Source organism: Pinus tabuliformis, chromosome 1_1, assembly GCF_031772625.1.
Source record: "Pinus tabuliformis cultivar Carrire ecotype Pingquan chromosome 1_1, CPIR1, whole genome shotgun sequence".
Lineage (NCBI taxonomy): Eukaryota > Viridiplantae > Streptophyta > Pinopsida > Pinales > Pinaceae > Pinus > Pinus tabuliformis.
In genome coordinates this window covers 584,245,748-584,258,482 of record NC_142297.1, presented here as the reverse complement: position 1 = coordinate 584,258,482, position 12,735 = coordinate 584,245,748, and the positions used below count along the sequence as shown (strand labels likewise).

Here is a 12,735-nt window from a genome sequence, read left to right as displayed (position 1 = left end):
CAAAAAACCATTTGACACAGTGCTTAGGGATAAGTTGTGGCATAGAATGGAAGAACTTGAAATTCCTGTGCATTATAGAGTCGTTGTCCATAGACTTTATGAGGAAGTGAAAGTCAAAATTAGAACCTCAGCAGGTATTTCAGAAAGCTTTAGAAGTGACATTGGAGCCGAGCAAGGTTGCTCTCTATCCCCTACTCTTTTTTTTCTATATACTGATGAATTGGAAGAGTGGCTAAATTTGCAAGGTGGAGATGGTGTTCAGTTAGGGGGAGTTTGTGATAAAGCTTCTTTAATGTGTTGATGATATTGTATTGATTTCTAAATCGGCCCAAGGATTGCAAATGCACTTATATGCCCTAGAGCATTGGGGATGCAAGTCAATACTAGCAAAACCAAAATAATGATTTTCTCTAATAAAAAAAGCAGAGACATCATACTTTCTTCTTTGAAGACAACATTCTTGAAGAAATAAATGAGTACAAGTACCTTGGGATTGATTTCAACAACAAACTCAATTGGGAGGACTACAAAAAGAAGAAAATTTTAGGAGAGTGGAAAGCATTATATGCTCTTCAAAATAGATGTAGAGAGACAGAGTTACGGGATTGAAAAACGATTAAAGTGCTTTTTGGACTCCTAGTTTGTCCAATGATGCTATGTATGAATTGTGGGCTAGCATCACTCCTGTCTCAAAATGGAAACAAACTGAAAAATCCAAAAACACTTGATCATGAACAAGTTCAAAATAGAAAGTTTAGTACCTTATGAGATAATGTTGAGTGAAACAAGAGCAACTCCCATTGAAGTAATTGCTATGGTGCGGCTCATAAGATATATAAAAAGAATTGAGCAAATGAGAGTAGGTAGATGGCCTAATGTTATCTTCAATGAAGACATGAGTGAAAGAAAGAAAACATGGATGAAACAAAACTACACATGGATGCAAAAATGGAATATCTACTTCAATCCCTGTCCCACAAATAGCAAGGAGCTAAAGGATTTTGTTATGGAGAAGTTTTGGAAAAAGGTATGGGGAAAAGAGTTAGGTACAAAGAAAAAATATTACATTGAGGAATTCAACCCTACGTGTCATCTAAAAGGCCTAAAGAAGCTTGGGAAGAACGTGTGTGTACTACACACGTCTGGGGCTGCGGAATAGGAAAAACATTTTATTTTGGAATGTGATGCATTCAAAGATATCAGAAAAAGTTATGAGAACATGTTAGCATTAGTTTCTTGGCATTTTCTTTTTTTAGCGGGAGTATTGTTTGAAGGTTGGGCCAGCGCATTATCATTTTGAATCGGAAAAGTATGGAATTGCAGAAAACTAAAAATAATGAACTAATGATCTCATAAATTATTTTTAGTCTCGTAGACTTTAAAGTATCATTTCATTATATATAATTTTTCACGCACTTTAATATCACATGAAATCATATTAATAACTCTAACTAATTAGAAAATTAATCATTTTTGTCGTTTTAATAAACAAAGCTGCTAAACCAGAATGAAGAAATTCCAATGGTGCCCCTGCACGTCAGCCAGCAGTCTCCTCCCTCCAGTTGCGTCCAGCAGCGACCATGGTTTTGGGATCCAAGTTTTAATCTTTTTTCTCTGGTCCCCGGTTGGTTTGCTTCAAGATGGGAAAAAATCCCCCCGCCGCCCGAATGTTTCACTATCTTTGGAGTTCAACCCCAGCCTCTCGTTTCGGATGCTCCTTTTGCTACTACTAGACCTCTTTCATCGGTTGCTGTTCCTGTGTCAGCCAGCTCGAGTCTCTGTACCCATATAGTTTTTTTAATCGTTCGTTGTCCCCAGTGCAAAGGGCATGGGCACATCCCCTTCGTCCTCTGGCTTGGCCTCCGGCCAGGCTCTTCCACTGTCATTTCGCGATATTTTCAAAGCTCTTCTTAGTAGCCCCTTTCTGCTATCAAAATGATTCCCGTTAGCGAGGCTCCTACGGTGAAATCTCTCTGGGAGAAGATGCTATCAGCGGCTAAGTTCTTCTCTGAAGCGGGTTTAATCGGCAGGTTCATTAGGCTTTGGCCAAAGCTCGTTGACCTTCACAGCTTGTTGACTTTCACTCTTGGATCAACGAGCATTGGAAGCCCCTCATTTCAGATGAACTCAACATTGATCCAACGAGCATTGGAAGCCCCTCATTTCAGATGAACTCAACATTTATCCTCTGGCTAAGGGGTTTTTTTATCATTGTTTTCAACAAAGATGGTGACTGAACACGGATTCTTAACGCTGGTTTTTGGTTTTAAGGTTGTGCAGGTCTCTCTTTACAGCCCTAATTCCCCTCTTTTGACTCGCTTTCAGCATCAATCACCACTACTCCCGTATGAGTAAGGCTTCCCAACCTCCCATCACGTTTGTGGAATTTAAAACCCATATATATTCTTGTAGATATAGACTTCAGCAAGAGTTTTGATCAAACTCACTAGCCCCAATTTCTCCTGGGTCCAAACTCTAGACTATGGAAATATTGCCTTTCGTTGCAGAACTTACTATCATTCCCTCCAGACCTATCCCAATCCAAGGCAATCAAAGACGAAATTCTCTTCCCGCAAGCCAAAAAGTGGTGGGCTGCAGCCACCTTCAATCATTACTCAATCTCCTCTATGACCCCATCTTCAATTTCGCACAAAGTGTGTGGTGCTCATAAATGCTCTAAAACTAATGATTCATCGGAATTTCTGTCTATAGCGAACCCTGTCCCTTCTGAATCTCCGGTTAAGGCAGACAACTCCGAAACAAATATGAATGATGTGAAGTCATCATCTTCCCCTTTCGCCTCACAAGAGTCCCCAAAAAATTTGCAGTCTTCAGCGGGAGTCTCCATCTCCCTTGACAAAGGTAAAAAAGTGGTCGATACAGCAGGGCCTGTTCCTTCACCCATCAATAGTAGGAAGTCAATTCATTGGACAGACTAGGTGGAGGCAGCTCCTCCCTTTCTGGAATGCCACTTGGATAACAAGAATCGGGCTCCATCGAGCACGGGCGACATCGTAGAAGTAGCCAAAAAAAATGGGGCTTGGACCCAGGTTTGTAGAAGTAACCAAAAAAAATGGGGCTTGGACACAGGTCAAAAGAAAGTGGAAACCTTCCCCAGGAAAGGTGAAATAGCAGCCACATAAAAAAACACTTAAATTGGTATGGATATTTTTGGAAAATCTTCAAATGGAATAGTTTCTATAGTCAAAAATTGGTAGGGATATTTTTGGAAAATCTTCAAATGGAATAGTTTCTATAGTCAAACAGGAAGTGAAGTGATAGTGATAAACAAAATATATAAATTTAAAAAAATAATCATAATTTTCAAAAATATTAATCATGATTAATCATGATTTTGAAGTAAACACATAAAACTTTAATATAAAATAATATTGCACAAAACCTTAATTAATAAAACATTAAATTAATTAAAAAATACATCAAAAATTCTTAATTAATAAAATATGTGGAAGCTAATAAAAATGAGCAATAATTTCATTTTAAAGAAGATGTAAAACAAATAAATGAAATCACTTTCTTTGAACATGTTTGTGTTCTCCTTTGAGGGTTCAAACAACACAAACCTTTATATATATAATTTTTTTATCACGATTTATAATACGGCCATTATAGGTAAATAGAGAATCGATACCATCACTTTCCTTTTTTGTTTACTTTCAACCCTTGCAATGCTATATAAATAATTTCAATGTCTTAAGAAGAAACCATACATGTCCGGAGAAATCCATGCCAGCTAACAAGTTAAACATTGTCATTCATTACTTTTACTACATGGTAGGTTAATCTATCATTAAACATTATTGATAAACTAGCCTAGATCCATCTTAACCCCGGATCTATCAAGCGCCGAGAGGGATTAAATATCTCAATGTGCAAACCTCTTTTTTGAGTGCAAAACTTGAGGAAAGGTTTGCACCTCGAGAGATTTGATCTGGGGTTAAGATGGGTATAAATCCGGCGTTGATGGATATAAATCCGGCGTCAAGATGGATATATGGTCATACAAAAACATTTTTCAAAAACCAAGTGAGAGAACATACTACTCCTCCATCAGCGTTGGACTGTTCAGATCCAGTCCAGTGAATTCTTCTTCATTATTCTCGTTGTTCTCCTCTATCTCGAGCTTCAATTGCTCAATTTGCTAACGCAATGCATCCACCTTGTCTTCCAATTGTCGAATGTGCTCCTTTTCGAGTTGTTGCTCCTACATAGCCAGAGCCTCCTTTTTCTGTTGATGGATACATCAATCCAGAATAGTCAAATGTTCCTAAATCTCCAAATATTCCTACACATAGTCCTTACAGGCATTCTTGTTGCTACCACTTTCCCAAGCTTTTCCCTCCCTCGACCCCCCTGTCTTAGGCCTGCGGCGGCCCCAGGAACCGGACAAAGAGTTGTCCTCTGCTGAATTGTTGTGCACGCTCATGATCTTTTCCAGTATGCCACAGACCCTCAACACCAGAATGCCACACCACCAAACTCCAGTATTCCACATACCCCCAACTCCAGAATGCCCGCAATGTTTCGTTCCAACTCCCCCACCCGACTCTGCTTATCCACTATCCTTGACCTCTCTCAGACATCCAAAACCCTGTAAATCAACACACAAGTTCCTCTTGCGACAATAAACTCCTTTAGAGACCCCCCTGAAAGTCGGCGCTTTGACCCAAACCCTGCAACAGATGCTCAGTGACCCCAGCTTCAATCGCCAAGGCTTTGCAGAGACCACCTGAGCAAAGATTAACAATAAACCATAATAGCATATCAAATTGTTACTCCTTAAATAGAAGGTGCATGTCTGGATATGGATGTTTTACTAGAGATTGGTACTCATGGAACTGAGATCCCAATGCTCCTCCTTAATTTCTCATCTATCCACCATAATTTCCTAACTTTCTCCTTGTCCTAATCCTCACCCACGCCTTCTTCCCACGCGCGGCCAGAGCAATTCTGAGCAGAGGGATTAAATGTTTATCACGCTCTCCCATTAACTTACCATCTCCTATGCTGAATCACCGGCCTTTGCAATAAATTCTATGTCGTGGGGATTGGGTTCTCACGTTGTGAGGTCTCCCTAACCCAAGTGTAGTACCATCGTGAAGGATGCAGAAACGTTGTTGCAGCGAGTTGAGATAACCATTCCCACAAGGCGCAAAGACAGGTCGGGCCAAGCAAAGGTCGATGCGACAGGGTCTAAGGAGCGGGAGGCTGAATGAAAAGGAGAAGGGGGGCATCACGAAATGGAGAGGAGGAGTAACGATAAGTAATGAAGGTTTAACAGGATGAGAGGAAGAAGGGTGACGAGAGTTAGGGAGAAGAGGTGATAAAGGAGAAGAGGGGAGGGGGAGGAAGGGACGGGGGGGGTAAGGAAAGATAATGAGCTACTAACCTTGAAATATCCAAAAACAAATTCCTTTCTAACCTCTTGGATGAGCCAAGAATGCCATCCTCGGACCAATAATTGAAACCCATGACTAAGATTAGGGAATGCATATCGTTTCCTCTACTTCATTCACTATACACTTTTTTGCATTCAACTGACAAGCCAAATTTTCTTGCTTATCTACTTCTTGGTTATTCCCTCTTAGGATATGAAAAAATGACACCAAATCAAAGAAGGGAATCATCCCTTGGGATCTCTTAATAATTTGATTTAGGTTCATGTTTTTTGCTGATGAATTATAATTCATATGCTTTATGATCAACATTGAGTCTCCTAAGACCTGGATCTTTCTGATGCCCTTTTTTTGTGCCAAGGATAGACTGAGAAACAAACCATAAGCTTCAGCTTGATTGTTTGTCTTCCTACCCAGGCCCCAAGCATATATGTCTTCGATGTTTCCTTCGGGATTAATGAGAATCCCTCCCCCTCCTGCCACCCCAAGATTACCTTTTGATGCTCCATCAAATTGGAGGGTCCATTGATTCGAGGATCTTATCCATTCCACCATCCCCTCAAAAGACAGTCTTAGAATCCACTGGGCACGAGAGGGATTACCTTTAGTCGGGTGCTAAGTAGCAGGGGTGCCAACCCATGGCGCCATCCAAGTGGATTCAATCTCATCCAGGGAGGGGTCCATTTCTGGTCTATGCAATTCCATACACGATGAAAGGGCTAACATGGTTGTTAATCTGGCAGAAGGGCGGGTCTTTTTTAATATTGCTTTGTTCCTTGTTAGCCAAATTTTCCAACAAACATACTTAGGAAGAGCAGACTAGATATCTTTGAAGTTGCTTTTGGCCTGAAGGGAGCCCAAATAACATTTGGGCCAAGAGCTGAAAAACATCAGGAGGTCAGACGACCATGTAGTCTTGCAGTATAAAGGGCCGAGGACCACCGACCAAACTTCCTTAGCCACCTGACAGTGGAGAAAGAGATGGGGAATAGACTCCTTTGAAGATTCACATAGCGGGCATCTTGAGGGGCTAATATGTCCCCGCTTCTGAAGGTTCTCTACTATGAGGGTTTTTTTATGCGATAGCAGCCAGCAAAAGAAATTGACCTTTGGAATAGCATTTGTTTTCCAAATTTTATTCCAAATGGAGGATTTAGGCGGTACTTGGGAATTAAAGAGCAAGTGTGAATACCCTTCTTTGACAGTGTAGCTGGCATTTTTCCATCCCCACTTATCTGCAACTGTGAGAGCTATGGGGGCACAACCTCTTAGTTTCTTTATTAGTTTATCTCTTTGATGGAGAAGGGCCTCCGGGATGTTGTCAATCTTCCATCCCTCCCACCCTCCTTGTTGATACCAATTTGATATCTGGTCCAAAATTTCCACCCCTCCTTATCTCATGAAAGATCTTAGAGAAACAAGGAAAATATTCGAACCTAGGGGCTAAAGGCCCAAGATCGAATCCGTGAAATTTTTGATGGATGCTCCATTCACCAGGGCTTTGTTTAAATTTTTATTGATGGTGTCCAAGGAGGAATTGATCAACTTCCAGATGGGGGAGCCCAAGCCTGGGTCCTCTCTTCCCTCTCGGTCATTTTGTTGAATTAAATACTTGGCCCTGATCACCTGAGTCCACCATTGATTCAGATTCGTGATCATATTCCAATATAATTTTTCTCCCATTTCCAAATTTGTTAACCCTGGGTCCCTTATTCCCAATCCACCATGTTGTTTCGGGGCTCTGACCATTTTCCAATTTACCAAATCATACTTCTTGGTTTCTGTTCTTCCTCCCTCCCACTGAAATTTCCTTATATACATCCCCATTTGATGTAAAACGCACTTGGGGGCTTGCAGGGCAGAAAACTAATACAAGGGGATCGCTGATAGGACTAACTTCACTAGAATTTCCCTACCCGCATGATTGAGCCATATCCCTCCCCAATTTACTATTTTTGTTTTCATTTTATCTTGTACTTTTTGCCAAGCAGATGGAGCAGCTCTTCTTAGGAATATAGGAACCCCTAAATAATTAAAATCTTTCCAATCTCTGACTGCTTTAAACCCCATAATTTCTTCGATTTTCTTCTCTTTTTGAATGGAGATATTCCAGTTGTAGATGTGGCTCTTACTGTCATTAGTGGCTCCCACCAACGCATTGAGGAATCTATCTAAGGTTCTTTTGAAGCGCCAAGCAATTGTTACCGAGGCTCCGCCCATCAAAATTGTATCATCTGCGAACTGCCCATGATTTATACTTCTGATACCTTCTTTATACCTTATGCCCAAAAGGTTGAGAATTGCTCTTTCATGTTCCAGTTTCCTGCTCAGGGCATCCACCATGATGATGTATAAGAAGGGGGAGAGGGGAAACCCTTGACGAAGGCCCCTCGAAGCTTTGAAGAAGCCCAAATTATTATTAAATATTAGTAATAAATTAAAATATTACTAATAATGTATTATTAGTGCTATTGATTTACTATTAATATTTTTCTCAAGTATATATAAATAAAGAGTATGAGAAGGTTCGAAATTAAAAGGAGTTAAGGTATTTACATCTTTGTAAATTAAATAGTGAAATTGTTATTAATATTTCTTGTCCCACAAACAAAGGGGTCTCATATATCAATTTAGAATGGAGTAAAGTTGTTAGCTTAAAATTAGAATATTATTAATCTTTTATTATATTAAAGATGTGTATATTGTATTGAGTCAAAATTCTAGGACTTTACTTGTGCTAAAAGGGATACAATAAGTCATTTTGGATCATCTATCTAAGAGAATATCTGCACATTACTAAGGTGGTGGGATTCCCAAGCTATGCTTCTTCTTTTCTTGCCATAGTTTCTTTTAAAACACGGTTTACATGAGTATATTCAAAGTCATTAATAACAAAATTGAGTTCAAGTGCAATGCATCACTAAAATAAAGTATGAATACAATGGGCTATCTTTTGTTTGGGTGGTTTACTTTGTTCTTCTTAGAGGCTTCGGTATATTCCTCTCACTAGTCTTGGAATGGTGTAACTAGTTCTTGTAGTTCTCCTTCTAGTTCTTCATCATTGTTCACATCTGCATTTGGGAAGGATTGTTGGATTTATGGAATTCTCAAAACCTTCTCCTCTTTTACCCAATTAGCTTAACCCTTTTTGGGGGTGGTTATCAAGTGCTAGGGAGGGGCTTTGAGATGAGAGGCCTAAATATTTCAAACACTTGTTCTAATAATTTATCTATGTTGATTGATCCAAACACAATTGGGTCATTGGTGGCATTGTATCCATTTTGGGTATCATAGGGGGGGAATTGGTTGTCTTGCTCTAGTGCCTTGCCTCCCTTTTTGCTTTGGTATCCATGGTCTGATTTTCGCCTTCTTGCATTGGAATTTTGCCTAGGAACAAAGGACCTTGTTGCTATATTATGACTATCTAGATGACTACTAGGGTGAATAAGTGTTACTTCTTCATTTCCCCATCCCACTAGATGGGTTTTCTATAAGGTTTTCTGGGACATCCATTGTTCTTAACACACTGGGTTGCAATGTGCTTTGTTTGGAGGCAATCCCTACATTAGATTGCAACTTGCTTGTAATTAAGAGATTGGGTCCTTGTGTAGTTTTTAGCTTCTAGCTAGATTTCTACCAAGGACCCTTCATTCAAATCTATTTCAACACAAATGCAAGCATAGGTAGTGATATGCTTTGACTTCTTGCCAACATTCATGAAGTGGAATTTTCTTATTGTGTTTCCTACTCCTTGCAGTAAATCAAAACCCCATGAGTGGAGAGGCAGGTTAGGCATTCTTACCCATATTATGGTGGCGGGGATGGAATCCAATGTAAATTTAAAGGTAAGGATCCACAACTTCATGCATAGTCCCTTGCCCCAAAACCAAGGGCTAGAGTTTAGAATTCATCCTATCTCTTTTGGTAGGTCAAATTCTATTATGCAAAACCATTTGTAGAGGGGTAAATAAATGCTTCATGGTTCATTTCTAGTTTCCAACTTTTTCTAGAGGCCATTAAACCAATAGAGAAGTCCATTCTCTTTGAATGATTACTTGATTGCATCCTCAATATTTTTTATAGATGGCATCAATGCTTCATTTACCATTTGAAGTCTAGGTGGCTATGGGAGATCACCATTAGAATTCCATTGAGGGCCACCACATCTTTAAAAGAATATCCAGAGACTTGTGAAAGGGATAAAAAAATTGGGAGGGGTGGATACCAATGTTGAAGGATTTGAAGCATTGGACGAGGAAAGTTTTGAGAGGTTTAGTTGAGTCGAAGATGAGGGCAAAGAGTTCAAGGTAGACCAATTCAATGAAGGCTTTCCATGGTCCTTGGTGACTAGGAGAGGAGAGAAGCAAGGGCAAGTTGGGGCCTTTGTGGTGGTGGAGTCAATGTCGAGATTCTTCTTCGAGAGGGGACATTGAAGAGTTCATGGTAGCTACCAACAAAGAATAGGTTAAGCAAGCATGGAGAGGAGAGCTAACTTGGGCTCTGAAATCTTAGAGGGTGTTGAAGATGCCAAACAAATAGTTTTCATTGATAATGAAGTAACCATTTTGCGGTGGCAATGAAATTAAGATAAAACCCTAGCTATCATCCTTAGAGCTCTAAATTCCTTCATGGTTGATTTGATTATGAGTAGATTTAACAAAGTATTAACAATGTAAGATAACTAATTTAACTTGAAAAAAATAGGAATCATTGAATTGTTGAAAAAATCCAATATTAATAATATATTAACAATGTAAATATCTTGTAATATTAATCAAACAATAGTGTTTATTATATATTATTTCTCATGGAAGTGTGTTCTAACGGTAAGTAGTGTGGTGATTGAGCTTGTATTAACACAAAGATTAGAGTTTAAAATTTTCCCTCTCCTCCCAACCAAAGTGGGTGTGAATAAGGCCCAATGCAGGTCCTCGTTGCTGTTGGAAACTTGAATATAGCCTCATAGTGCAACAACATAACCAAATATTTCCCAAAAAAAATTGAAAAATTAAATTACATGTAATTTTAACAATTACATATATACCATTAATATGTAATTATTTAACACTCATTCATGAAACTTTTTTTTTTTTGTAACATTGTATAATTTATAAGTGTCAAATGCAATTTTTAGTGTCTCAAGTGTGATTGATTTTATTTTCATTATGCCATGGGTATACTTTCTACATGTTTTTCTGAGAAATAAATGAGTACCATGTTAAATTCCATGCCATACTTTTATATTTTAATTGACAAATCTAAAATTGGATTTTTATTTATTTATTTGATTTATAGGTAGGAAAGATGAGCTTCGAGACAAGGCCAATGCTCATCGCCTTTATTTACAAGTTAAAGGAGAAGTGGAAGCGTCAATGGCATATTTGCTAAAAAAGAGAGAAGAAGATCCTTATAGACACTTCCTTCCAAGGTTTCTTTATGAAGTAGCGTCAGGATTTACTCATCAAATGCCAACTTTTGATCCATGATTATCTTCAACAACTCCATTCTTTGCAATTAGAATTATGATGACTTTTGCATTTGCTTATTAAATGCAAATATGTGATGAAGTAATATCCAAATAATTGATGATGATATCAACATATTTACAAGAAAATGTATTACTACGATAATAAACATTTAATTATTGGTTCATAGTTCTTTTAATTTGTGAAGTTTCCTTGCCTTGACGTGGTATTTGTTCCATTACGCTCTACTTTAATTCGTAAAAGTTTAATAATTTGTGTATGTAATAAATTTAGTAAAAATAATGTTTGTGTGCGTGTACAAGAAATTATAAAATCTATCTTTTTCCTAATCCACAAACTATCATGGACATTCTACTCAACAAATCATCACAATAGATCTACTAAAATATTATTGTAAATTTTAAATCTACACTATGAGGGTTAATTTTGCCATAGATTTATGGATTCATTTATTATTGTGTTATGCTTATGCATGCAATGGATAAAATATGGAAAGAGAGAACAATGAAATAAAACTCAAAAACCACAATGAACACAAGATATGATCATGCAAGTACAAAGAAGACAGACCTATGCCCAGTGGGCAACTAGAATATACAATCCATCTCTATCCACTCTCAATTGTTATGCTCATCTAAGGGACAAATGCACTCGAATATAATGGAAGCCATTTTACTCCCAGTGGCCTAGTTATAACACAAAACGATAGCCTATTAGTGGTTAAGTTTAACCCCAACTCTTAACTAGAGTTAAAATATTGACTCTTTTAGAGTTTTCTTCATCATGATCACGTGGATAGCTCATTTTCTATGAATAATGGGGGTTGATGTGGCATCTTCTCAAATCATGGTGGTCAAAATGGGAAGGTCAACTTTTGGGTGACATAACTTTTGCATACATACTCCAATTGAGGCAATTCTTGCATCGTTGGAATAGTGTCTGTGTGTATAATAGTGCTAGGGGATACAACACTAGCAACAAAGTTTTAACCGCAAGAAACTCTGACGCCTCAAACTTCTTTCAAAAGGTTTCAAATCTCAATTCACCAAATTGGGGTCCACCAGTAAAAATGGTCATGTGAGTTGGTGCCTCCAATTTTCCCACTCTAAGAGCATCAAGATGGATGATAAATAATATAATGATCCAATTTGGGTCATACCTATCCATTTTTGAAGGATTTTTGTCCCCACAAGATTTTATTGAATGAGGTGAGGAAATGAGTCCTCTTCCTTCTCATTGGAGTACCATTTAGTCTTGCCTATAAGTTGTCCTTTCAACCCAATATGATAAATGTCACGTTGTCAATATGATAAAGGTTAATATTCCACAGTGTTCTATGTTGTTATAATCATTAAAAAAAAAAAAACCAATTTCAATCACCCCAATAACATATAGGAAATTATAGATAAAACTAAAAACAATAAATGCACAACAGAAAATAGCCAAGCACAATGAGACACAAAGATTTGGTTAAAGACAAGGAAAAACCCCACAAGGGGGGAAACCCTTTGATCAATTCTTCTCCTTCTATTAGTCAATCAATGTTCAACATGAGATACATAGTCTAAATAGTGCATCCAACAACTAGTCAAAGTCAAAGCCTTCACTTTCCAAATCAACGAATCCAATATAAGTCAACAATGAGAGATAGTCAAATATGGTCAAAGGTACCAGTCTGCAATTTTCGGACTTGAGAAAATACAGTCAATGACAATAAACAATCTTCCCTAACAAGATAAAGCCAACGGTCCAGCTGCCTAGCAATGTTTGGTCAAACTAGCAATGAACTCAGCCTCCTTTGCTTAGTGAAACCCAGTGAAAACATTAGAAAA

The 12,735-nt window shown here is 38.2% G+C and overlaps 1 protein-coding gene across 3 annotated transcripts in view; it reads left to right on the top strand.

The window, feature by feature from the left end:
* Positions 1-11,075, top strand: part of LOC149214595 (phytyl ester synthase 1, chloroplastic-like) — a 417,560-nt gene extending 406,485 nt beyond the window's left edge. For 2 of the 3 annotated variants that reach the window (XM_089392341.1, XM_089392342.1), the window contains exon 13: positions 10,713-11,075. In XM_089392341.1, coding sequence (XP_089248467.1) covers positions 10,713-10,903 — 191 coding nt within the window. In that variant the 3' untranslated portion in view covers positions 10,904-11,075. The remainder of the gene's footprint in view (positions 1-10,712) is intronic. The other variant, XM_089392345.1, reaches the window with a different exon arrangement.
* Positions 11,076-12,735: the final 1,660 nt, after the last annotated feature.